Raw genomic sequence first — 25,501 nt, 5'->3', positions numbered from 1 at the left:
AAGAGGTTCTATCTAAGGCAAAAAAAAACAAAGTGGAATGGAGAAAGACGGTCGACAAACCTTGCATGATGGCCCAACGGTCCAAGAGGATTCTTTCTCGGGGGGGGGGGGGGGTGTAAGGGTTGTTATGGATTGTGTGTGTGTGTGTTTATTTATGGTGAAGATGGGGAGATGTTAGCGTGCGAATGATGCAACGTAGGTGGCGTTGTCGTCAGCAGTCTTAATTAGGACAGACGACTCCAGAACCTGAGACTGAAAGGTTTTTTAAATCTCACATCAACTAGATTTTGTCAATATTTTAATAAAAGTTTTATTTTGTTTCGTTCACGAAAGGAAGTTATTTAAAGTTGTATTAGTCAAGATATAATACGCCTATAGATGTCTACCAGCAGTTAGGTGTTTTTTAATCTAACATTCATTAATTATTTGGAGGAAAATAATCGCTCTAGAAGTTGTAAAAGGGAGTACTTTTAATTATTTTGTTGTTACGAATCTGTTTGATAAAACCTTCGTCTCGATGCTTGTGGATTGTATCAGATTCCGCAACAAAATCTCGCGTGAGAAGGTACAAGATACATTTATAAAACATTTATAAAACATTTATCTTATCTTATTTTCCCTTTCTCCTATAAGACAAAGAAGATATAAAAAAAACAAATGGGGAGATAATTTTCCAGTGTCAATGTGTTCGCATGGAAGAGATTTGGAAAAAATAAATCTTGGAGAAAATGTAGGCCTATTTAGCTTTTTACTACACGACTTAAGGTTCTTAATAACTCACACTTTTGCGTGCACGGAGTGGTAAAGAAATATAGATAAAAGCAAAATAGACTTCCGAAAATCCAACTCATTTTGTCCTCTATTGTTAAGCTTTGTCCTCCTTTTGTCCTCTATTGTCAAGCTCAGTCCTCATTTAGTCACCTATTGCCAAGCTTTGTCCTCGTTTTGTCCTCTATTATCAAGCTCTGTTCTCATTTTGTCACCTTTTGTCAAACTGTCCTCCATTGTCAAGCTTTGTCCTCTTTTCAATCAAGCGTTGTCTTCTATTGTTCTTTTTTTTTTCTTTTTCATCAAGCTTCGTCCTCTTTTTGTCCTCTTTTGTAAAACTTTGTCCTCCTATTCGTCCTCTCCTGGGTGTGCAGGTATCTGGAAATCTGTTTGTTACCATAGTTGATTAGGTTAAGAGGATAGTTCAACTCTACCAGGCCATAGGTTTTGTCTGAATAAGAAAACTCTTTAAACAAAGAGATGAAAAAGAACAAAGAGATCTTCCGATTTTGCTGTCAAAAACTCTAGTAAAATCCCGACTTCCGTCTCACTTTATTCATCTCTTTCAAAAGTCAGACCAAAAAGCATGAAATAGATCTGACTCTTGAAAAGCTCAGGGATTTTGATGGCGATCGAAACAAATAATAACCAGCAGGGCTAGATGTTGTTAGCACCTATTCAAAAATGTTTGCATGAAAACCATGGAGCTATACTAATGGAACACCAGCTTCGAGATTTTATGATCGGAGTGCCGCACATGGCTAGCTACGCTTCTGGCTAAATACAATAGACCTAATATTTTAAATATGTACAAAACATGAGATAGTAAATGAATGAACAAATCAAAACATGCCCAATACAAACCACTTCCTATACCTAAAAACATAACGTTTAAACAAGAAAACTTCACACTCACACTACACCAATTAAAGCTGGGTGGACTCAGAAGCGCCAGATTCTGAAATTAAAAATCCCAGGATTTGAACCTGGGACTTGGTTTGAAAGCCAAGTGCTTTTTCTGCTCAACCAAATATCCTCAAAATAAAAAAAATCCCAGTCTTAACCAGGGTTTGAACTCGTGACCCTTGTTTGGAAGGCAAGTTGTGCTTTTTCTACTCAGCCACCCCGACTCCTTCAAAACTATTAACCAAAGTTAAACAAAGACTTGCAAATCATGGAACACATCTTCTTTTTTGAAGTAACGTCTGTATTATATAAGATAAGATAAGACACATGGAACATCAATTCTGATTTCAGAACTTGTCTAATAATCTTCCCAGGATCACCTGCAATACAGCAGCTTTTTATTTTCAGAAATCTTCATGATGAATTATTTACTCTAGCTTATAAGCAACATCTATCCAGTTCACTTTGAATGTCTATACATGTTATTTTTTTCTGCAGTTATTCCGCTAGAGTTTATTAAAGTGAAAGTCCGATGGTTTTGACAATTTTTGATATAATATGATTTTGATTTACAGAAAATGAATATATTATTCTTTTTTTTTCAATTTGCAAGAATAACTTAGTAATTCAAAGTCCACAACTCGCAAGCATATAAAAAATGCAGAGCTAGAGAGGAGGATCCTAGCAAATGGAATTGAGATGCTACAGAACGATCCTAGGCATCACATTTAAAGACCGCGTTACAAACCAAGAGATCAGAGACAAGTTTACTGCAGCGATCGGAGCCCATGATGACCTGCTAACTATTGTAAAAAGACGAAAGCTTAACTATGGCCATATTACAAGATCTACGGGGCTCGCAAAGATCTTTCTTCAGGGAACAGTACCAGAAAAAGAAGAAGAGGCAGACAGAGAAAGCGATGGGAAGACAACATAAAAGAATGGACGCGCCTGCCATTGAGAGAGGTTCTAAACAAGGCAAAAAAAAGGGAGGAATGGAGAAAGACGGTCGACAAGTCTTGTCTGGTGCCCCAACGGTCCAACAGACCAAGAGATAGGTAAAGGTAAGGTAAACTTAGTAATTGATGTTTTTCTGACATAATTTTTCTGCGCATGCAAAACGGTCAGATTTTCACGGAATTTCTGTGTGACGTCACGAGTGGGCACTCAAATCCTATAGATCTACTAATCCGAGCACCGGTACTTGTCTTCCGCGAATTTAATGTGAGCATATGCCTTTGTAAACTATTTGCTCTTCAGCCGAATAAATATTTCCCATTTTCCCTTTAAAACATCATCTTTTGGAAACAAATGAAAAGGGACACTAATTTCTGTGTCAGCATACTTGTGTGTTTGCCACTCATTGCTGTGCTGGTCACTAATAGTGTTGGTCAATTCTAGAGTGCAGTCATCACCAGTGTGAACACTAGTTTTTCTATTTGAGAAAATTTGCATTTAGGCCAGTGATGTCCTAAACTAAACCTTGTTGCCGTAATAAAAGCAATAGTTAGTTATTGTACCAAGTTGTTAGGTTTAGTCAAAGTTCCTTATGTATGAGACCCTATCTCATGCAGAATTTAAGTCATTGGTTAATATGCATGACTAAATGCATGATGCGTAGGACGTAATCATCTTCTTTTTTGAAGTAACGTCTGTATTATATAAGATAAGATCTTTATTGTCATAATTTTGTCATAATTATGATACTAATTAAAATTGAATGTTAAGGTCCGACTTTTGTAACCCAAGTCTGGGACAATCTTACTTGTAAAAATGAACAACTTTTAATTAATTAATTTTTAAGTAATAATGTATGGTTGTGGGGTTGGGGGGGGGGGGAATCAGTTTAACCAATGCACAATAATTTGTTGAAAACAGCTCTGGAACATTGGCTAAGGAATTAATGAATAGTTGATCATTTCTCTCATAATTAAAAAAAAAAAAAAAGTAATTTTAACTTGTTTTTTCAAAGTGAAAGCTTTATGTTTGAGTAAATGAATAGTTAATATTTGAGTGAATGAAGGCTTTTATGATGTTTGAGTGAATGGATGCTTTATGTCTGAGTGAATCAAAGCCTATTAAACATTCAGAGATTGTGATGTTAATATTAAGTCTGTGTGTATAGTTGTGACCAATTGTATGGTATTGAAAAAACATGTAAAATGTTTGAAAAGTTAGTTTAGGTATTTGTTTATAGATTTCATTTCACTTTTTATTTTCAACCTTTTTCTATGGTCAGTATCTTCATATCTGCCTGGTCGTGCGGTTTGCACGCTGGACTGTCGTTCGGATTTATCGATGGTCCCTGGTTCAAACCGTGCCCGCTCCCATCCCCCGTCGTCCTGCGGGAGGTTTGGACTAGGAAGTAATTATCTTTAACTCTGAAGGAACATCCTAAACATGTAAAACATTTTACAAACATATCTGTATTGTTATGACATGTATAAATCTAACTAGCTTCTGTATGAGTTACATTTATATATATGATGCTTGTCATAGAATTGGTCATTCTTTTATTGTTCATCTTGATTTGTTTCCATTATGCTGACAGTAAAAGTTGTGCTGGTCAAAATATTTACAAGGAACTTCATTCTGTCTATTGGTTATGTTGTTACTAAAAAAAAACATAGTATTCAAATACCTCCTGACCCCTATTTTGTTTAGGATATGTGTTTCCTGTGAGTTACTATTAATTTTATATTAATCTACATTGATATATTTTTGACCTAGTTGACTGCAGTATATATCAACCTAGATTTAAGTTGACTGCGGTATATATCAATCTAGATTCAAGACCATTTTTTTGTATATTGGTGGAGTGGTTGTGTCTCTTGCCTATCTGTTGAAGTTCTAAACATCCAACCAAACGTAATGTGTCTTGTCTGTGTCTCTATCTAGCAAGCACAATGTAATGTGTCTTGTCTGTGTGTCTCTAGCTAGCCAACACAATGCAATGTGTCTCTAGCTAACCAACACATCTATGATTATTCTTAATACTCTGTCAAAAACACTAGACACATGTTTTAGTATAAATAATGTATTCATATTATTGTTCGGAAAATGACATTCTTGTATCTGTCATTTAGAAGTTGACATTATTGCATCGGCCATATTTATTTGTTATTGTGTAGCCTGCCTGTACTCATAATCCCATTTTTAGAAACATATGTTGTACTCCCCCCACCCCTTTTCCAAAGGTTGTGTAGAAATTATTGCTAGGCTGTGCCCAGTAGTTCCTCTAGAATACACTGCTGTCTAGCACTGTTACACTCATGTCTAGATAATAGCTACATGGGATGGGTTTCACTATAAGTTGGTTTGTTACAATTTATATGTATAATATATATATATATGTACAGAACTATTTATGCAACTAACTGCTGTTAAAAGTTAGGATAGTGATGTGATCAAATAGTGTTGAGTGACCTTTTGGTTTTTCATGGGACAAGAAAACAGAAGACACTGCATGCACAGAATAGCTCAGTTTTGAAATACATAGTTCAGTGCCTTCACATCAAACTAGTGATTGTGTTTAGAATGTATTGTTTTAACATCTTAATTATAGTTGTTGAACTTTGGTCTCCCACACAGTAAATTGATAGGATCCACTGAAGTCAGTTGTATATTGATCAAGGCAAGTATCCATTAGAGTATGTACATAGTTGTGTGACAATAGCCACTAGAGTATGTTGTTTCTGATGTTACTATCTTTCTATCCCATAATTCTCTTGGTGAGCACATAATGTAGTGATGCTATATTTTGTACAAACTATCTCCATACAATCCTCAGGTTTTTGTTCTCTGTGTTTATATAATACAGACTGGATTCAATTACAAATGGCATAAGTCATTAAGGCTTTTATTAAAAGGCATGACAAAAACAAAGTCTGTTACATTTTAATCAATGTGCTGTCAAAGTTTTAGTTCAATTTAGTTTATGAAAATGTATTTAGATTAAGTCTGATAGTATTATAATAAACAATGCTTGCTAAAGTTTAAAAAAAAAAAATTAGACATTTTCAAATAATTTTCAAATAGTGTTTTTTTTTTTTACAAAGTTTTAGCAAATAATGCTAAATTTACCTTCAGAGATTAATGAATGTATTTCTCTTTAAGGCTTTGGCAGTAAGTTAATACATGAAAATATCAAATATAACATGACAATACAGGGTAAATGTTTGGCATAGACTATGCAAAGATCATACATGTAATCTAGAAATTTTGTTTGATAATTAGCAGTAAAAAAAAGTAAATGAAAGGTTTCAAATGATGAATAAATAGATTCATCAATAAATTGTAATGTATATTTATATATATATAGACCAATATGATTCAAAAACATGTGATCTAGATAGAATAGGAAGCACTTGGAATCAACAACTCAAGAACAATAAGTCAGTGTTTAGAATAACATCATATGTTTACACAGCATTCTGTACATTCTGGACATAAACAATAAATTGATGCCTAGAGGCTGATAAATAACATAACTTATAATTATTCTTTCTTTTAAATTGTTATTTTGTATGACGATGTCATTCAATAGTATAGGTAAGTGCAAAAGGTCAGACTGTTATGGGTCATGTGACAGTATCAAAAAGAAAGTAGCCAACAACAAAAACATTACTAAAACATAAAAAAAAACTCAACCCAACATATAACAATCAACAACACAATGTAACAGTCACTTATCACATTTATGCTTTCTACGCAAAGTATATTCATTTCTGGATCCTTTTGACCTATCCACAACTATTCTTTTTTTATCCATTAAGTCAAAAAATTCTTGCAATTTTGTTGCAAACCTAAGGTCATCATTCTTTTCTGAACTATTGCCAGCAGGTATAGCTGATCTGTTTTCTGTGAGTTGTGAAGAGTCATGGAAAGTTTCAGTGTTAGGAATACAGTTGTTAGCTCTCCAACTCAACACTAATTCCTCTGCTTTTAAACACTTCTTTAATCTGACAACTGGATTCAAAAGGAGGCTATTTTTTTAGACTTTTTCTGAAACAAGAAACACAATTCCATTTTAAAAACATGAAAGCATTGATTAATAAAAATATGAAAGACACTTCAACAGAATTAGAAACAATCAAAATCAATAAATTCAAATTATTTTTACATTATTAAGTTTTTATTTATTACAATATTTATTGACCTTTTCAAGCATCAGTGCTTTCTCTTCTATTTCCACTTTCTCTGACAAAAATTCTTCCTGTTGCAGAGTTTCAAACAGTACTTTACTGGCCTCCTCCTCTTTCTTTGCCTGTTCGTCCTTTTTTTGCTGAATCTATTGAATAATAAACATTTTCATATAAAAGAGATTCAATTCCAGTGAAGTTCTACCTACGTCCATAAAGGAACAAGAATTTATTTTTGAGTTTATTGATATAAGAAAACACTCAACAAAGCCTTGGCACAACTGATGCTATAAAGACAGAGTGCTATAGCAGTAATGTATAGCCACAGAGAAGTAGATCGGGCTCAATGCAAATATTATTTAACACAACATGTTGTTTTATGGAGGAATTGGCAGAGAAATGGTATAATTAATAGTTACTTTTGCACCAGCCTGCATTGGAAGTGTCTTTTTGTGTAGGACAGTTGTTAGGGTAAAATTTTTGTTTTGGTCATTGAATTTCATTGATTTTGGTATCTGTTGTGGTTATTTTGCAGATGGAACAGAGCTACAGTTCAGTTAAAAAATAAATCTAGATCTACATATATTTAGTTATTTAAAGAGAGAAAGGGGCTGTAAAGAAAGATCTGGTCTGCGTGACAGTAACAGTTGATGCTTGATCAACATTATTAAAGTATTATAATCAATATCCAGATGTTCTTGTTAATCAAGTTTTGAAACAACTAAGTCTAAATAGGGGCAAAGGGGGTACTGGAAAGGGGTAGTACCTTTGTACACAGTAACGACAGCAATTGCGTTGAGAACTGGTACCCTATATCTAGTCGACTCATTTCCATAAGTTTAAAGGCACCACCCTTCAATATCACCATCATTCAAGCATACACTCCTACATCAACATATGAGGATGAGGCAGTAGAAGAGTTTTATGAGCTATTATAGGAAGTGGTCAATAAAGTCCTGAAAAAGGACATCCTTGTTGTACAAGGAGACCGGAATGCCAAAGTAGGAAGTGACTCCTACCAAACCTGGAAAGGCACTTGTGGAAGATACAGTAACCTCTCAACGAATGAACGAGGTCAACGACTTTTAGAATTTGCGAAATACAACAATCTCTTACAGGCTAACAAACTAGGATGCCACAAAAAATTGTGTATAACCACATGGCACAGTCCCAATGGAGAATACCACAACCAGATCGACTATATCAGCGGTTCTCAACATTTTATGCTCGGCAACCCCTTTTTACAATCCCCCACTCTTCCGCGACCCCCGCACACACACACACATACAGCAATAGAAGAATAGACAATAACAATCCTTATTTTTGACGGTCTTAGGCGACCCCTGGCAAATCGTCAATCGACCCCCAAGGGGGTCGCGACCCACAGGTTGAGAACCCCTGGACTATATCATGGTGCAATTGCTATAAAATGATTTTGATCTAGATTTTCTTTCTTTTTGTTTTTAAGTTATAATTAGCCACAACTGAATTAATTGAGACCACTTAATGATGCCAGTCACTCCCCCATTACTACTATCAACTAACAGAAATTAAGCAAGGAAGGTGATTCAAGTATATGCCAAGTCACCCTGTCAGATGAAACAAGAGAATCAACTAACAACACCAGTATGGGAATTTTGTGGGACGCAGCTGAGAAGCACCGAAACCTCCCAGATACCCCCTCTCCCCAATGATCCACAAAAGAGATTGGACCATAGCACATTGAGAATGCTATATATAAAACCTATGAACCAGAGAGAAACACTTATACAACATGATGAAGGAATAATATGAATGAAAGATGCACTATAAAAAAAACATGTCACCGTAACTACCATGTTTACTCTAAAAGAATGACAATTAAAACTTAAAATTTGTTTCCATTTCTAGGAATTATAAAGTTTATTCATATTTCACCTGCTGGATAGCAGCTTCATATTCTTGTCTGATTTCTCCAGGACAGGAAATTTGTCTTCTTTCCTCTGAAACAAAATGGGAGCTTTTCAATAATTTTGTTCAGCTCTGAAACAAATGGGAGCTTTTCAATATTTTTTTATCATTACTCAAGGTTAAAGCCATTGTCTTTGCATGAATCTACCTTTAGTCTGGTCTGTTTCATTCTAAAGGTGGTTAGAATCACAGTAATGATATTTTTCTGATCATTGTCGAAAAAAAAAAATGCTGGCTAAGACTGTACATCTATTTAAAGGGCTTGCAAAACTTTTTCTGCAGGGAACAGTTCCAGGAAAAGAAGGAGAGGCAGATAAAAGATGCAATGGGGGACAACATTATGAACTGTACAGCCCTGTCTATGGAAAAGCTGCTTATTCTGGCAAAAGAAAGTAAAGGAGAGAATTTACCAACAGTTCATGGATGCCCTAAAGAGACTGAAGGATTACTGAAGGTGATTTTATCTTTATGTTCTATATTTCTCAAACATCCTTGATGGGATTTTATTACTATTTTTGATACCTAGCAAAATAACAATCCAAAAAACATTAATTTCATGTATTTCAACTTACGGGCTTCAAAATCATCTTCCTCATCTTCACTTGCTTTCTTCACTGGCTTCCAGCCTGCGCCTCACTTTTTTCAGGGAAGGCCTCTTGGATGTCTGTCCACTTTTCCATGTTTATCAATTTATTTTCCTTGGCAGCTTTCCTGGCCCAAACTGAAATGCGCTTCCTGCAGACTGGACATGAGAGGTTGGCTTTTTTCACTGTTTCCTTGTAACATTTTAACTTAAACACAGTGAGTGATTGCAGGGAAATGTTACAGGCTGGAGCAGTATGCTAATGCATACTGGGCACATGCACTCAGATTCAGAGAGCATTTATTTTCCTGTAATTATAGATAGCAAAGCAAATTAGAATTTGATCTGAAAAAAACAACTTTTTTTTTATTTGATTGCACAGACATGCCAACCCCCAAGACCCAGAATGTGGAACACTCAGGTTGAAAATGTGGAATTTTGGGCCCCAATGTGGAACATACACGCGGTTATGTTTGTCAGCCATACTGTACGCAATAAAGAAAAGTCTTGATTTTTGTGATCCATGTCATTGCCTTATTATTTCTCAGGATCCTATGCTTGAATTAGATTTAAAAAAAAACTAAATGTAGTTTTTGTATCTATTATGCAAAAAGCTTGCTTTGTTTACCTTTAAACGGAATTCTTGGTTCACCAGGTGTCTGTGTCATTTTTGAAGAATCACAATGTGTAGTAGTAATCACCGGAACAATCTAAAGCAAATTTAATTATAAATAGAACACAGCATTGCAAAAGAAAATTGGGACAAAATTTGTAATAGAGCAAAAACATGTTGAGAGACTATTATGGCAGTTGTGACATGGGGGAGGGAAGAAGAGTGAATGATGAATGTTTACATATTTTACAAAGTGAAAATGAACCTCCTGCAAAGCTAAATTTACCTTTTTTAAAGTCTTCACATATTTGACTTTCTGGCGATGGTTTTGATGACCCATGTTTTTAATGGCTTCTTTGGTCAATCTTTCCATTTGCTCACTTGTATATTTGTCTCTTTCTGATGATTAAAAAAAATAAATAAATATCACTTTTCAGTTGTTTTTCTATTAGATATCTAAATATATTTTTTAAAGACTAATCTTAATGACACGAGTAAGTATTGTTACATGTTGCACTGAAATATGCCTCATCTATTAGATTTGTATTAGATTCTTTGTTGTAAAACATATTATTAACAAACAAAAAATGCTCAGTTCTAATTAATAACTAAGAAATTGGCTAATCGCTGAGTAATTATTAAAAAGAAAATATACAAACATAAATGCTACAAACCCAACAATAATTTTTTTTCCATTTCAAAATTATCCAAGACATCTCTGAAAGGCTCTATTTTTTTAATCAGTTTCCAGCTGGTGATAAAATGTAAAACAATTTTTGTAAACATTTTTTTTTCAAGTGCAAGTCATTCATTCCATTTAGTAGACAAACTGTTATAGGTTTAGGACATGATTAATCAGGAATTTTCTTTTACAACATCTAATATCACCACCACACAAACAACAGAGCCCTAAGAGAAACAGGTAATTAAAAACAATACAAAATTGTCACTTTGTTGGGACATGGATGAATGGCACTTTAGCTACCTATCATGTGGGCACAGAAATAAACCAGATACCTCTCTTACAATAAGGCAAAATCTTTTCCCAGATACCCCCCCCCCCCAACATACACATACCACACACTAAGTCCACAAGTGTTTGAACCAGAGAGCACTGAGCCTGCTATAGCATGAAAAATGCGCTATACAAAAGTAATTTTAAATAAAAAATTTCTTTTCAAAGCTAAAATGTTAACATCTTTTCACTGAAGCGCTGTATCTGAGCGGTACAGTGCTTGGCTTCTGAACTAGGGGTCCTGGGTTCGAATCCTGTGAAGACTTGGATTTTTAATTTTGGGATCTCTGGGCACTTTGAGTTCACCCAGCGCTTATGGGTAACTGACATTAGTTAGGGAAAAGTAAGGCGGTAGGTCATCATGCTGACCAGTTGAAACCCTTGTGAACTGTAAGCCACAGAAACAGGTAACCTTTACTTTAATCTTTTAACTGAGAATAATTTTTAAACATAGTGTACCAGGAGAGAAATGTACATCAAACAATAATTATGGACTTACTTTTCTTCCAGCTGTGATGACAAAGCCTCCTTGTCTTTTTCCAAATGGACAATCATAGTCATGAGCTCTGTATTGTTTGATTCAAGTTACTTCTCTCATTCTCACAGTGCTCAAGCTTCTGCGTCAGTTCTGCTACTGATGAGTTCAAAACGGAGCATTCTTTCTTGAATTGTTCCCTTTCATTAGCTAAGCCTTTCTCAAGGTCGTTTCTAATGTATTCTGATTCCACTAAAGTATTAGCTAGATTTCTAATTTCAGCTTTCAAATCTGCTATTTCTTTCTCTTTATTCAAAATAGTTGATTTCATCTGTGAGTTTTCTAATTTGTATGAGTTTAGAGACTCCCTTTCTTTATGCAGTTGAAACAAAACAGTTTGACACTCTTGCTTAGTGTAATCTAATTTCTCTTTGAATTCTATGGTGTCTATGGTGTCGTTCTGTAATTCTGATATGGTAGCTTTCCAATGGTCTTTCTCTGCCTGAGATTCTTCTTGCAATGCAGATATGGTCATTTTCAACTGGTCTTTCTCTACCTGAAATTCTTCTTGAAATGCAGATATGGTCATTTTCAATAGGTCTTTCTCTGCCTGAAATTCTTCTTGCAATGCAGATATGGTCATTTTCAATTGGTCTTTTTCTGCCTGAGATTCTTCTTGCAATGCAGATATGGTCGACTTAAGCTCAAAATTCTTTTTTGCTGACTTGACTCTCTCAGCATCTAGCTGGGAAGAACTGATATTCATATCATTTTCTAAATGAGCATTTTTAGATTGCAGTTCTAGTACAGTTTTATTCAAGACATTGTTCTTGCCTTCATAGTTTGTTACTGTGGTCTGTAATTCTAAGATTGAAGATGTCAGTACTGAACATTCGTTATGAAACTTTTCTCGCTCCTCCATCATACTGGAAGAGATGCTATCCCTCTCCATTTCCAGGCTAGCTTTTGTATTTTCTAAATATGTCACTTCTTCATCCAATCTTGAGATAGTTGACTTCATTTCTAAATATTTCACCTTTTTTTCATTCAGTTGCGTTGAAAGAACTTGACATTCTTGAACAGAATTAGTTAATTGATTTTTCCATGCTAAAGACTGTCTGCAAAAGAGCAATAATATCATTTAGTCTGACTTTTTCTTCCAATAATTCTGCTACATGTCTCTCTGCCTTTTCTCTTTCATCTTCCAGCTGGCAAGACAAGGCTTTTCTATCTTCTTCTAACCCAGTGTTTTTCATCTTTAACTCATTGATGGTTTCATTTAAATGATTTTTTTCCACTTGAAAATATTCAATATCATTTTTTTAGCTCTACAACTGATGACATTAAAATCGATAAGTCTTTCTTTGACATGTCTCTCTCCTCATCAAGGCGAGAAGAAAGGCAGATTCTAGCATTTTCTAATTCTGACTTAGTGTGAACTAAAGTTGTTCTTTCAGCTTTTAGATCTGCTAATTCAGTTTCCATTGATGAAACAGCTAACTTCATCGATGAGTACTCCTCTTTGAAAGTGCTGACTGAGATCTTTTCTTCCTTCAGTTCAGAAGAAATCGCTTGACACTTTTGTACTGAATCTTCTCATTTCTTTTCCAACTCCAATGACACTTTCTGTACCTCTGATATCACAGCATTCAATTTCTCTTTCTCTGCCTCTGATTCTTCAAGTGCAATCTGTGATTTGTCTCTTTCAAATTCCCATTGGGAAGAAATAGCTTTCTTATCATTCTCTAAGCTAGCATTTTGTTTCTCTAGCTCATCAATTGTTATTTTTAATTGAACCACTTCCGGGTGAAACTGTTCATGTTCCTGTTTTAGTTCTGTTATTAATGACATAAAAACTGAACATTCTTTTTTAGACTTTTCTCTTTCCTCCTCTATGCATGAAGAGAGGGCATTTTTGTCTTTCTCAAGACTAGCTCTAACGTTTTCTAACTCTGATAAACCTTGGACTAAATTAATTTTTTCAGTTTTCAAATCTGCTATTTCATTCTCCATTTTTAAAATGGTAAAATTCATTGCTGAGCATTCTTCTTTGATAGTGCTGACTGAACTCTTTTCTTCCAAAAGTTGGGATGAAACAGATTGAAACTCTTGCTCAGTATTTTCTAATTTCTTTCCCAATTCTAAAGTCTCTTTCTGTAACTCCATTATTCTACTGCTTAACTTGACTTTCTCTGCCTCTGATTCCTCTAGTAATACTGATATGGATGATTTTAACTCTTTCTGTGACTTGTCTCTCTCGGCTTCAAGCTGAGTAGCAATGATGATATCTTTAGTTTTCTCTAGACTGGCATTCATTGTCACTAGCTCTTGGATTGTTCTGTCCATTTTATTGTTTTCCTCATCATAGATTTTCCCCTCCCTTTGCAACTGTGTTATTGTTGACATTAAAGTGGCACATTCTTTCTTTTTCCTCATTCAAACAATTCTCCAAATTAGCTTTAGTGTTTTCCAACTTTGAAATGATTTTGGCTAATTTGATTTTCTCGAATTCTAGTTCTTTCACCTCATTCTGAAGTTTACAGACATAAGACTGAAGTGACGAGCATTCTTTCTGTAGATTCTTTACAATGTTCTTTTCCTTTTCCAGCTGAGCAGAAATAGCATGGCTCTCATGTTCAGCGCTGGCTCTTTTGCTTTCCAAATCTGTATTTTCCTTCTGCAATTGTGAAATGGCTTTGTTTAATTTGTTCTTTTCACTTTCTAGCTCTTTCAGATTTTGTTCACCTGAAGACAACTTCTGTTCCAAGACTTTATCATTTTGTTTCAAACATATCCTTTTGTTTGTTGGCCCCCAGTGAGGAGAATGTCCAAGCTTTTGATCTGGTCCTGCGCTTCTTTTAGTTTCATGTGCAAGGACTCTATGTGTCCAGGCATTTCATTTTTGTCTGTTAGTCTGTACCCTGTTTGAGGGGGAAAAAAAAAGCCCTGAATAGACATCATTTCCAATCCAATACAAATTAGTCTTATAGTGATTAATAAAAAATACTGTCAGGAATAGTTCAAGTATATTTAACTTTTTGGTCTTATTAATTATTAGCTTTATTCTAATATTAATATATCTAGTATTTACATATATTATCTTTTGTTGCTAGAGAAGACACTAGAGTACAAGTTTATAATCATAAAGGTATTTTGCCTTTGTTAATCCATTGTACATCAATTACCAAAAGGTTTTTGCTAATAATTTCACTTGATTTAGTTCCCTTTTCAGACCTTGCAATCTAGAGGACAGGTGACGTAAAGGTCTTCTATTTCTATGGCTAACGATTGATGATTGTGTCATATGTCAGCACAACGACCAACTAATTTTGTTTCCCAAATAATGTCATGTACCCATTTGAGTTGGGCGGACTCAGAGATATCCTAAAAATCCAGAAATTCAAATTCCCAGTCTTGAATATTCCAACCAGAGGCCCCTCGGGTTTTGAAGCTAAGCATTTTACCCATCAGCCACCACACCCAATCACTTAATTAAACATCAATATATTTTTTTAAATTAGACATAAGACTAAGAAAATGAAATGCAGTGTTATAAGATGGCTTTTAATCTGCTGCACAAAATTATGACCCTTAGTTTACTTTTAATAACTACTTTTAGTTTATTTACACTATGTTTTATAGAATAATTTTAATGTCAGATAGAGTTCCAGAAAAGAACAACATGGCCTGGAGAGTGTGAATGTGCCATAACTGCAACCTGCAAAACAGTTTTTGTTGTCTAAAACAGTTTTTCATAGGATGACCATTTAGCGGCAATAAATCAATAGGCCTGAATTATGAAACAGATATGAGAATTTGGGGTCTAAGCTATTAGATTAAGCCTTGGGTTAACAACAACCATAAATACATGAAATAAAAACTTTATTATTTTCAAAAGTAAAAAAAAAAGTTTTTTGTTTCTCATGCTTATCTAAACATACAAAAGGTTATATTTACCTGTTGTTTAATGCATTGAATGAGTGAGTTTTAATAAATTTTCGAGTCAATAGGAAATGTGCTCATCTTCGATCATGAAGGAGGAGCTATTATATATATATATATATATATATATATATGGAAATGACTCCCAACTAAATCAGAAAAGTTTTGAATCCAACTATTTGACTTTGCAATCCTCATGCACACTCATGCACACTAAAACTCTTTTACTAATTTAAAAGTCAATAATCCTGTAACATTTAATGATTATATTTTTCCTTGCCCAAGTCTATAGATTGTTAAAGTCTTTATTTTACCTATGTCTTTATAAGTCCTTCCACTTTGATCTAATCTGTTAAGGGATCTTGTTCTGTTGAGGTCCACGTCTGCAAAAAAAAAAAAGTAAACATATTATTCAATTATTTAAAAACTACAATTGGGACTTTTCTTTTGTTATCTATTGTAAGCTAATTCTTAGTATTTTTAATAAGCTAGCATAGATTTAAGATTTATAAATATTATACAATGGATACAATACAATATATCTTAATAATAATAATAAAAATATATAAAAGGCAGACCTTTAATAGGACCATGGTGATCACCTAACAGATTGTAACTACCGACTCCAGGAATATTATCTAATGACAAAGTAAAAACAAAGTCATACACCTTTTTAGCATACATAAAATATTCTTTAGAAAATTTACAATTACAATTTAAATAAATCTCATAATAGGCAAAGTTTTTAAAAGCACTCTATACAGTCCAGTTGTTCCATCTTACTATGTAACTCAAGTAAGTGCCTAATCTTGTCTCAATATATAGAATAGGTCTAGATTTAGAAAAAAAAAATAATTAAGACCATTTTATAGATCTATAGCGATATAACAACAAGATATAGTTTTAGTCAATTCTAGTCTGGATAAAATGATGAGCTATTTCAGCAACAAATGTAAATTATACTAGATTTCAATACTGGGACAATTGACTCTTGATAGTTCAATGGTTCTGGGACTGGAAATGGAGGAGGGGTGGATTGTCAATAACACCTGATTACCAAAGGTTCTTTAGCTGAACTTAAAGGAATTTAGAAGTACATGTCAAGTATCAGTAGTTTCAAATATTTCAGTACTATTGTCTCTAATGATGGAACCAAACATGGCCAGAATTGCACTTTTACTTTAATCATACTAAAAAAAAAAATAAACCAACTTAACTAGACTACTGCATTTGTTTCATTGAATCTATTATAAACCTAATCGCATCACAGTGGCATGATTTACACGAGCCCAGTCAGACATTGTGTTTGAAATATTTTGGATAATTGTATCCCAGCACTTGTGTAAATCTGCCTTGAGAAAATTAGAGTACACTTCTGTCAAGTTTTGAATTGCTTGAAAGATGTGATCCCCGTAGTCCTCAGCCGTCCCACCACTCAGGTCATCTAAAGCAATTACTTAAGTTTTCATCATCATCTCAAATCCTCTCTTGCAAAAGCCCTGGAGAGAAACCCTGCTGTCTTGCTTAGTGCATAAATGTCGCCATACAGGTCGAGAATTTTGGGTTTCCCAGACCTGTCGAGACAGAGATCAGCAAGTCTGGGGCAGTCAAACAGAATATGAGGCACGGTTTCCTCTTCTTCCATGCAGCGGGGGCACAGTGAATCAAAATTTGGCCATAGCTGCGAGAAATATGAGCCAACAGGACAGTGGCCTGTCCTGCACTGTGCTATAATAGCTTGCTCAAGCCTGGACAGCCTCCACCACAGGGAAGTGCGGTCAGGGCACCTCATGCGCTCCCAGACTCCACTGGCTTTTTGGGACTTGTCCCAGCACTCAAACCACTTTTCCATTTCTGTATTATAGCCAGGGCTTGATGCAAGCTTACAGCCTGTTCAGTGGGTGGAATTTGCCCTCCCTGGTTGGCCAAAGAGTCTGCAATTGTGTTGCCAGTCACACCTATGTGACTCAGTACCCACTGCATTATTACAGGGGTGCCATAGCGTTGTTTGATGTTATGTGAAGCCATGATGACAGTGCTGATATTGGGGGGCCATGGTCTGGGGCTTTGCAAAGCCTGTAGTACAGATTTTGAGTCAGTGACCACAACAATCTGTGTTGCCCTCAAATATCCCTCGCAGAGTTGAGAGTCAATGACCTTTAAGGCTTCAAAGACTACCATGGTCTCCGCATTAAAACTGCAAACACTACCACATGGTCAAAAGATTTTAATTGTGTAAGAGCCAAGAAAGTTGATGTAGGCTCCATAGCCTGCTCTTCCAGAATCTATTGATGCCGACCCATCAGTGTATGCAAAAATAGCACTGGGCATGAAGGTATTAATTGTCTCCAGAGCTAGGATTTAAAGGTCGTTAGATGAACGACTTAGCTTAGTGGCTTAGTGAAAAAAACTGTGTGAGATGAGACGATGTCACTGGCTAAGGAGGGGATGTAACTGGATAAGCAGGGGGAAGGCTAGTTAAGACTGCCTCCCCAGGTCAAAAGTTTTAAGGTCAGATTGAGTTTAGTAGATGATAGATTTACTTATTAATTAAGAAATTAATAGTAGAAGTAGATCTAGTATTAGTAGATCTAGTAAATTTCTAGCTCACAAATCAAAGCTGATTTCATTATTAGTATTTATGATTCTTACTAGTTTAGAGTGTAAATATTAAAGTAAATTAAGAATTAAGGGGTCTTGAGCAACAAGAAATGCCAGATGATTGTTTTGTTTTAGTTAGCAACATTGGTGTCAGAGTAATCTCCCTTTACCAACTATTGACCAATTATTAAAAAATTGTAATCAAGAGTTATGAAAGAATTTAAAAAAAAAAATCGTTATGTAGACTCCAGCTAGTGAATTTGAAATAAAAAACTATTGGAATATATGCAGAATATTAGGCTTTACAAAGCCTAATATGTTTTTATTTTTGTTCACAAAATTTTTCTAGACATAGACTATCACCAAAACTGTCCATGGCCATTATTTTCTTTGTTAAATGGCATTTTCCACTTTGTAAGCGCCACTAAAGACTTTATGGCCAGGCATGATATCTAATATGAAAAAAAATTAACCTTTGTTCTCTATCCTAACGTCTGTATTGGAGAATTGGTGAAAACAAAAAAGTGATATTTTCATTATAACTAAAAAAAAAAAAAAGTAATTGACTTTAAAAAAATTATCATTATCATTAAGCATTTTATAGGGTTTTTGTCTAAACTAGTAAATAACACATCTTTAAACCTCTTGTGTTTTGTCTTAAATCTCATTAACAAAGTATATTCTAATTCCAAGTCACAAGTGCAACCTGTGTAAAAATTTAAAAAAAAAAAAAATGTAATCTTATGTCTATGTAATGTTATGTTTTCAGGTTATTTTCTACTCCACTTTTCTGTTTATTTGTTTTTTTCTCATATCTACATTAGTCTTATGTGACTGAATTTATTGTCTCTAAGACTAATGATCTTATCTTTAATAGTTTAATAAATATATATATATATATATAATAATATTGTCTTTATTTAATTATTTACCATTTGTTTCATTTAATCTTTTGATCCTGGCTCCTGGGAAAGCCATCTTGATCTTCCTTGATTCGATATTAGATCGATCATCTATGACATTAAATGATTAGATCTAGATGCAGACTAAGCTAACTAGAATACTTTAAAATCTAGACTTTTGCCTAATAGCACATTGACTCTAATGCTCCAAATCACTATGTAAGATCTAACTCTCCCTAGTTTGTTATTCTTGAATAACTTGGTAAACAAAGCGGGTTCAAAGAGCTTTAACGTTTGTACCAATCAACAGTATAACTTCCCATCACAGACCTATATATTTTATGTCTATGACCTATAATTCCAATCTAGACTCTATTCAGATATAGAAATTGTGAAGGAGAAAGACGATTTATTGGATATTTTCGTACATGACGAAAATTAAAAATAGATAACTTGGTGGAACTGGTGTATAAAATAAAGGAAGTATTGATAAGATATCTTTTAATAAAGGTATATTTCATATATATATTTATTTTTGTGTGTGCAGTTTCTAGGACTGTGGAATCAGTTTTTTTTTATGCTTTTTTGTTTGTTTGTTTATTTGTTTCTTTATGGCAGTAAATAATTTCAATATGAAAGAATCATCTTCTTTTTTGAAGTAACGTCTGTATTACATATAAGAAGATAAGATAATCAATAGATTTTTACTTCATGGCTTTTACTCTAGACACTTTTTAAGTGGTAAGAAATGAGATTTGATACGAAGATCATCTGCCTCACAGTGAGATAGTGTTAAAATTATAGCTCAGAACTAGCATTATACACCTGCTATCATGAGAGCCACAGACATCAACTAAAGTAGCCTATGAGGGAAGAAATAGCCAAAAGACAGGAGTGCATGGAGACAGACTGTGCGTGCTGGAATGATCATCTCTGAGAGCAAAAGAAACGAAGTGGCCTTAAAAAAAGAGGGGAAAAAGAAAGCTGCCCTTTCCGCTAGCCCTGAATCAGATGCATACACATGCATGAATTGTGGCAAGTATACCGTTCTAGAATTGGCTTGATTAGCCACACCAAATTCTGCCTCGTCTCAAGACTAAACCAAAACCAGTGACTCACCTGGGCACATCCATTGCATTTCGAGACAAAAGGAGCCATATATATATATATATACACATTTGAGACCAAAAGAAAATCTGCTGCCGAGGACAAACGCAGACGACGAAAAGAAAATCTAAATCGAGCACCTGCGAACAATGGTTATGCTTGCCCTGGCTGTGGCAAAATATGCAGGTCACAGCTGGGGCTGCGCAGCCACGGGAAATACTGTATTCCTCATTAATCTTTGGACTCGAAGACAAGCCTTATTATATATAATAATAAATTAAATAAATTCTGCCCTCTTACGTAATCTTTCGTTTCGAGGATAGTGTAAATCTTTTCTGCCTTGTATAGAGACCCACGGAAATAATTTAATCATTATTAGGAGACGGCGACGTACAAGGTTCTATAATGTTATATAAATACGCATGTCATGTCTGTTATTATATTAGCTACGTCATCGTGCATGTTTGTGTGTGTGTGTGTGTCAATGTCGGATCCGGCTCAGACCGTACTCTTCAAAGCAGATTCAATATATGTTAAAAAAAAAGTAAAGCTCCCCTTTCAGACCTTGCAATCAATAGGGCAAATGATGTAAAGGTTTTCTGGCCCCACAGTTAGCGAGGGTGTCGTGTGGCCAGCACAACGACTAACCGTCTTTACTATGGAAAGTGTTAAACCAATGACTTGGCAGATTATAAATCATTAAAATTAACATACATGACTAGATTGTCACTAGGAAGTAAGGTTTGTATTTTATAAGATAATAATAATTATGCTCGTCTTCAAGACCGAATAATAATAACAATAATAATAGTAATAGTTTTATTTATAAAGCGCTGTTAACAAACTAAATGTAGGCTCAATGCGCTGTAATAACATTACAAACATAAACACGAGAGTTACAATGACAAACTAATCTAAAAAAAGTTTTAAACAGATAGATCTCAATGTTCTTCTTAAAAGTGGTGTAGCATGTTGTCTGTCTGAGATCAATGGGGAGTGAGTTCCAAACCTTTGGTCCGTGCACTGAAAAAGCCCGCAGACCGTAGCTTTTGAGCGTTGAGTCCATTGTCGCAGGGATAACAAGGAATGCTTAAAGAGCCCAAAATTAAAATTACCAGTTTTCACCAGGATTCAAACCTGGGACCACTCAGTTTGAAACCCAAGCGCTATAGCACTCAACCACCGCGCATCTAGTAAATAACTTCATATTTACTAATTACAATTATTCTTTTTACGCCTGAATAACAACAAGTAAAAAAAGACATTATTTCCCCTACCTATATAAGAACGGAAAAGTAATCCACGTATGAATTATGTCAGGATTCAATGACTGGATATTTCCTTTCATAACAACAAAAACACACTTTGATATGGGTCAGTGATGTGTTCTCACTGTCCAGAGAGCCTTCCAAATAAGTTGTTGTACTGGATGACTGAGGCCTTAAATACACCCCCACCCCCTCTTTCCCCTTCCAAGTTTTAGCTCACCCTCTCCTCCTTTCATTTCTTCCCTCTTTTCCTTTCTATATTTTTAATTCACTCCGTCACTCTCAGCATTCAGGCCATCTTCCTTCACTTTCAACTTAAGTCTGTTGAACCTTTGGGGCACCACACAAGATCTGTTGACCGTACTTCTCTATTCCTCTCAGTCTCTTGCCTTGAATATATTTTTTCCCAATGACAGGCCTGCCCTTTCTTTTATGTTGTCTTACCATCGCTTTCTCTCTGTATATCTATAATAAGGCCTGCCTCTTGCCTTCTTAATTTACCCCTCCCCCCTCTTTATAGTTAAGAGCTCCCAATCCTCTCTGCATGTAATGCCCTCCTCTTTCCCATGTTATTAAATTCATCAAATTCTACTCATCACCTCTTTCTCTCCTTCTTTAGTCGTCCTCTTCTTTCTCTCTATTTTATTTCTTTCTGCCATATATTAACACTTCTCCTTTCTTTCTATTCTTTCAAAAGAAAAAGAAGAAACAAAACTGGGATATTCGTTCTTAAATGAGTGTCGTCACTGTTTATGTCTGATGCAATACTCGACAAGGTAAATATCCTCATTCTGATGTAACAATACAGAAACATCCTCGTTCTGTTCTCAAGACATCAACTTTTGATGCTGTCAGGTTGTGGTGAAGAGCTCTTTGAATATTAAAAAGACACGACAACTACTCCATTAGATCGATAGCTTAAAGCGCTTTATCATAGAAGGAGATCTAGATCTATGGCTTTTTGGTTTTTCTCAACAGAGGCGGATATCCCATCATTTCAAGAAAACAATCTTACATCTATGGCTTTCTGTTTTATCTTAACAGAGGCGGATATCCATAATTCCAAGAAAAAAATCTTTGATTTGTTACATGAGTGGCAGATAAAACCGAGAAGCCACCCTGGGGGATTTAAGTTCGAATCATGACATGAGAGGCGCTGTCTTTGGTGAGAGTCTAATGGTAACATGGAAACCTTCTCACGAATACCCCCCCCCCCCCCCGCCACACACACAGAGGCACACACACAAAAAGAGAAAGAGAGATGGAGAGACAGAGAGTTAGAGAGAGAGAGAGGCCCATTATAGAGATTGTATCACAATTCACTGAGCTGGCTACAGTATGGAAGTTGCTAATTAAAAACAAAACAAAATAGAAAATATTTGTGAATTTATTTTCAGTTTACAAGAAAATTAAAAGTAGTCTGACTATGACTTATATAACTTTAACTTATTTACCATCTTACCGAGGCACTGTGGCTGAGTGGTAAAGCGCTTGGCTTCTTAACCGGAGTTCCCGGGTTTGAATCCTCGTGAAGACCGGAATTCTTAATTTCGGAACTATTGAGCGCCTCTGAGTCCCCCTCCCCCCACAGCTATAATGGGTACCTGACATTTGTTGAGGAAAAATCAAAGCCCTTGGTCGTTGTGCTGGCCACAAGACACCCTCGTCAACCATAGGCAGAAACAGATGACTTTTACATCCCCTGCCCTATGAATTGCAAGGTCTGAAAGGGGAACTTCACTAAACTTTACAACGTATTTTATATCTTATCAGTCATCATCACTTATCATCATATGTTTCAACGTATTCATTCAAGATTTCATCTTATAATTTATCTCATTTATTGTAACTAATATTTCATTATAGCTTACCTTTTATCCTGTCTTTTCATGTATCTTATCTTATCTTATATTCATCTTATTTTTATCCCTAACCTTATCTTATCTGTATCTTTATATTATCTTATTAGTTGCAGACTTCAACTCTACTAAGTCGTATGTTTTCCTGATTCTGGCAACTCGCCACAAGCTCTAACGTTAGGAGTAAGAAGGAACACTTATATAAATCTGTTTTAGTTTATGCATTAGTTACCACTAAAACCAACGACACATAATTTTTAAAAAGAAATAATTGAAGTGCTAAGTATGGGGGACATGCTGGTATGATTCTTCTATTTTTTTATGCTGCTTATGTATAGAACAATTAATATTACAAAAAGATACTTTGGACATTAAAGATTTTTAAAAATTAGTTACAGATACGTAGGACAGTGTCACTATTTGTTCAACCATCACAATATATGTCTACCATTTCAAATTATATGATAGCTACACACATTGTTATATCAAAATATAACAAACGCTATATTAATGTTAGAGATGTGTATACCACTCTCTAAACACCAATCACTAGTTAATAGCAAACGCATTTTTCACGCTGGGCATTGTCGTGCGCATCTGGTAGGGTATTTTCGTTTGAGCACCATAAGGTCTTATTAGTTCTGTTTCTAAGGATGCGTTATATTGGTGTCATTGTTCTCTTGTTGTGCCTTGAGATGAGTCTCTTTGTGTTCTCTTGGTGTGCCTTGAGATTGAGTTATCTGTGTGGTGTTATTCCCCAGTATTGGGTAAGTCAGTTTATTTTACTATCTTCTACATGTCGTAGCTTTACAATCGGTTCTTTAATAATCGTGAAAATGGCGGTATCAAAGGAGTGTGTATTTTTCTTATCTAGGGACGCAGGCTTGGGACTCTGCTGGAGTCAAGTCTGAGTTTTAGGCTTGGTAGTTGACTATTGCCCGTTGGCGCTGTGTTGGCGTTGTGAAGCCTGATTGACTATGGCACTGAGATTAAGGTGTGCTATAGCCTTTTGAATGTAATCTGTAATTGCTATTGATATTTATTCATAATGTATGCCTCATAATATCATATATATCATTAACTCATTAAACCTTTGTTGTTATATGCAATATTGTTATTCACTAATATACGTTAATATTTGGTTTATTCGTTCCTAGATATTTATTGCATAAATTGATTGCTAGACTGTTAGGGGTGCCCAGGCAGAGGAGCCAAGGCTAAATTATAACCCCGGCATAAAGTTAATAAACACTGTTCAGGTGAGGAGCACGGCGGAGTACATCATACCCTAGATGAGCGCGAGGACAAAACCCACCTAACAGGCATGGTGGTCAAGAGTTAAGGCGCTTGGCTACTGAACAGATTTGTCTTGGAGTTCGAATCTCAGAGAAGGCCGCCCCTGAGACCACCAAACTCTTAATGGTAAAGTGGCTTGTCGTTGTGTTGACCACATGACACCGTCGGCCAGAGTTCCGATACTTATAAATAAAACAATATAATAGTTAGTTTCCCTGGGTCTAACTATTTACATTAATGATGGGTATCTTTTTCATTCAATTAAAAACATTAAAATGTGTCAAGCGTTGAGATTATCTCATAGGAAAAACAGGTGTGGTGGATTAGTGGTAAAGCACTTAGCCTCCAAACTAAGGGGTCCAGGATTCGAATCTTGATGAAGACTGGCAATTCGAATATCGGTATTTCTATGATGCCCCTGAGTCTTATGCGTAACTTATGATAGATGGGGAAATTTATGATGTCTGTTCGTTGTGCTGGCCACATGACATCCTTCGTAACCATCGGCCATAGAAACAGATAACCTTAACACCTTAACATATCGCTGTGGTAATTTGTTTTTTTCTCACATCAAAAAGTTGTCTGTTGTACATTATTTAGTTATGGCAAAGTATGTAGGTCACAGCTGGGGCTGCGTAAACACAGGAAATACTTCATTCCTCATTAATCTTCGGACTCGTAGACAAGCCTTATCATTAGTTTGATTATGTTTCAAAGGAAAATTTTCTGATAGGTTTTTGTTCAGTGGGCTATTTAATTACATGATATACAGGTTATCCAGAAATAATTATTTTCCGCGTTCAGATTTCATTATTCATTTTCGCCATTTATATTTCTCTGCCCTGTTACGATTAAACTTCAATTATGTTTTTGTTTTAATTAGAAAATATTATAAATGGTATAGATTTTTTTATATAACACCAAATAAAGTTAAAAAAAAACAAAAATTAAGTTAATTTTTGGGGGTCACATCAACGATGGTATCATCAATCAGGACAGAAAGAGTTAAGCAATGAATAAAATGATTCTCTGTAAAGGCTGCTATTTATTTTTAGTAACAACAATTAGCATTTTA

General features: G+C 35.1%; 1 protein-coding gene and 1 long non-coding RNA gene across 3 annotated transcripts; both read right to left on the bottom strand.

Moving 5' to 3' along the window:
* Window positions 1-10,173: 10,173 nt before the first annotated feature.
* On the bottom strand, window positions 10,174-12,758 carry LOC129923361 (protein hook homolog). Of its 2 annotated transcripts, XM_056013894.1 has the most exons (3): window positions 11,476-12,758; window positions 10,636-10,712; window positions 10,174-10,360 (listed from the first exon to the last, which is right to left on the bottom strand). In XM_056013894.1, the coding sequence occupies exon 1, from the start codon at window positions 12,590-12,592 to the stop codon at window positions 11,534-11,536; it is 1,059 nt and encodes a 352-aa protein (XP_055869869.1). In that variant the 5' UTR covers window positions 12,593-12,758; the 3' UTR covers window positions 10,174-10,360; window positions 10,636-10,712; window positions 11,476-11,533. The 2 variants fall into 2 exon arrangements, with proteins under 2 accessions (XP_055869869.1, XP_055869870.1); XM_056013895.1 differs by lacking the exon at window positions 10,636-10,712.
* Window positions 12,759-13,903: 1,145 nt separating this feature from the next.
* LOC129923364 (uncharacterized) lies at window positions 13,904-18,209 on the bottom strand. Its single transcript, XR_008775325.1, has 4 exons — window positions 18,046-18,209; window positions 15,972-16,031; window positions 15,708-15,776; window positions 13,904-14,372 (listed from the first exon to the last, which is right to left on the bottom strand). It is a non-coding gene; the product is annotated as an uncharacterized LOC129923364 (long non-coding RNA).
* Between the last annotated feature and the right edge of the window lie 7,292 nt (window positions 18,210-25,501).

Source organism: Biomphalaria glabrata, chromosome 16, assembly GCF_947242115.1.
Source record: "Biomphalaria glabrata chromosome 16, xgBioGlab47.1, whole genome shotgun sequence".
NCBI classification, from domain to species: Eukaryota; Metazoa; Mollusca; class Gastropoda; family Planorbidae; genus Biomphalaria; species Biomphalaria glabrata.
The sequence above is the reverse complement of the archived record's forward strand: the minus strand, read 5'-3'. Positions and strand labels throughout refer to the sequence as shown.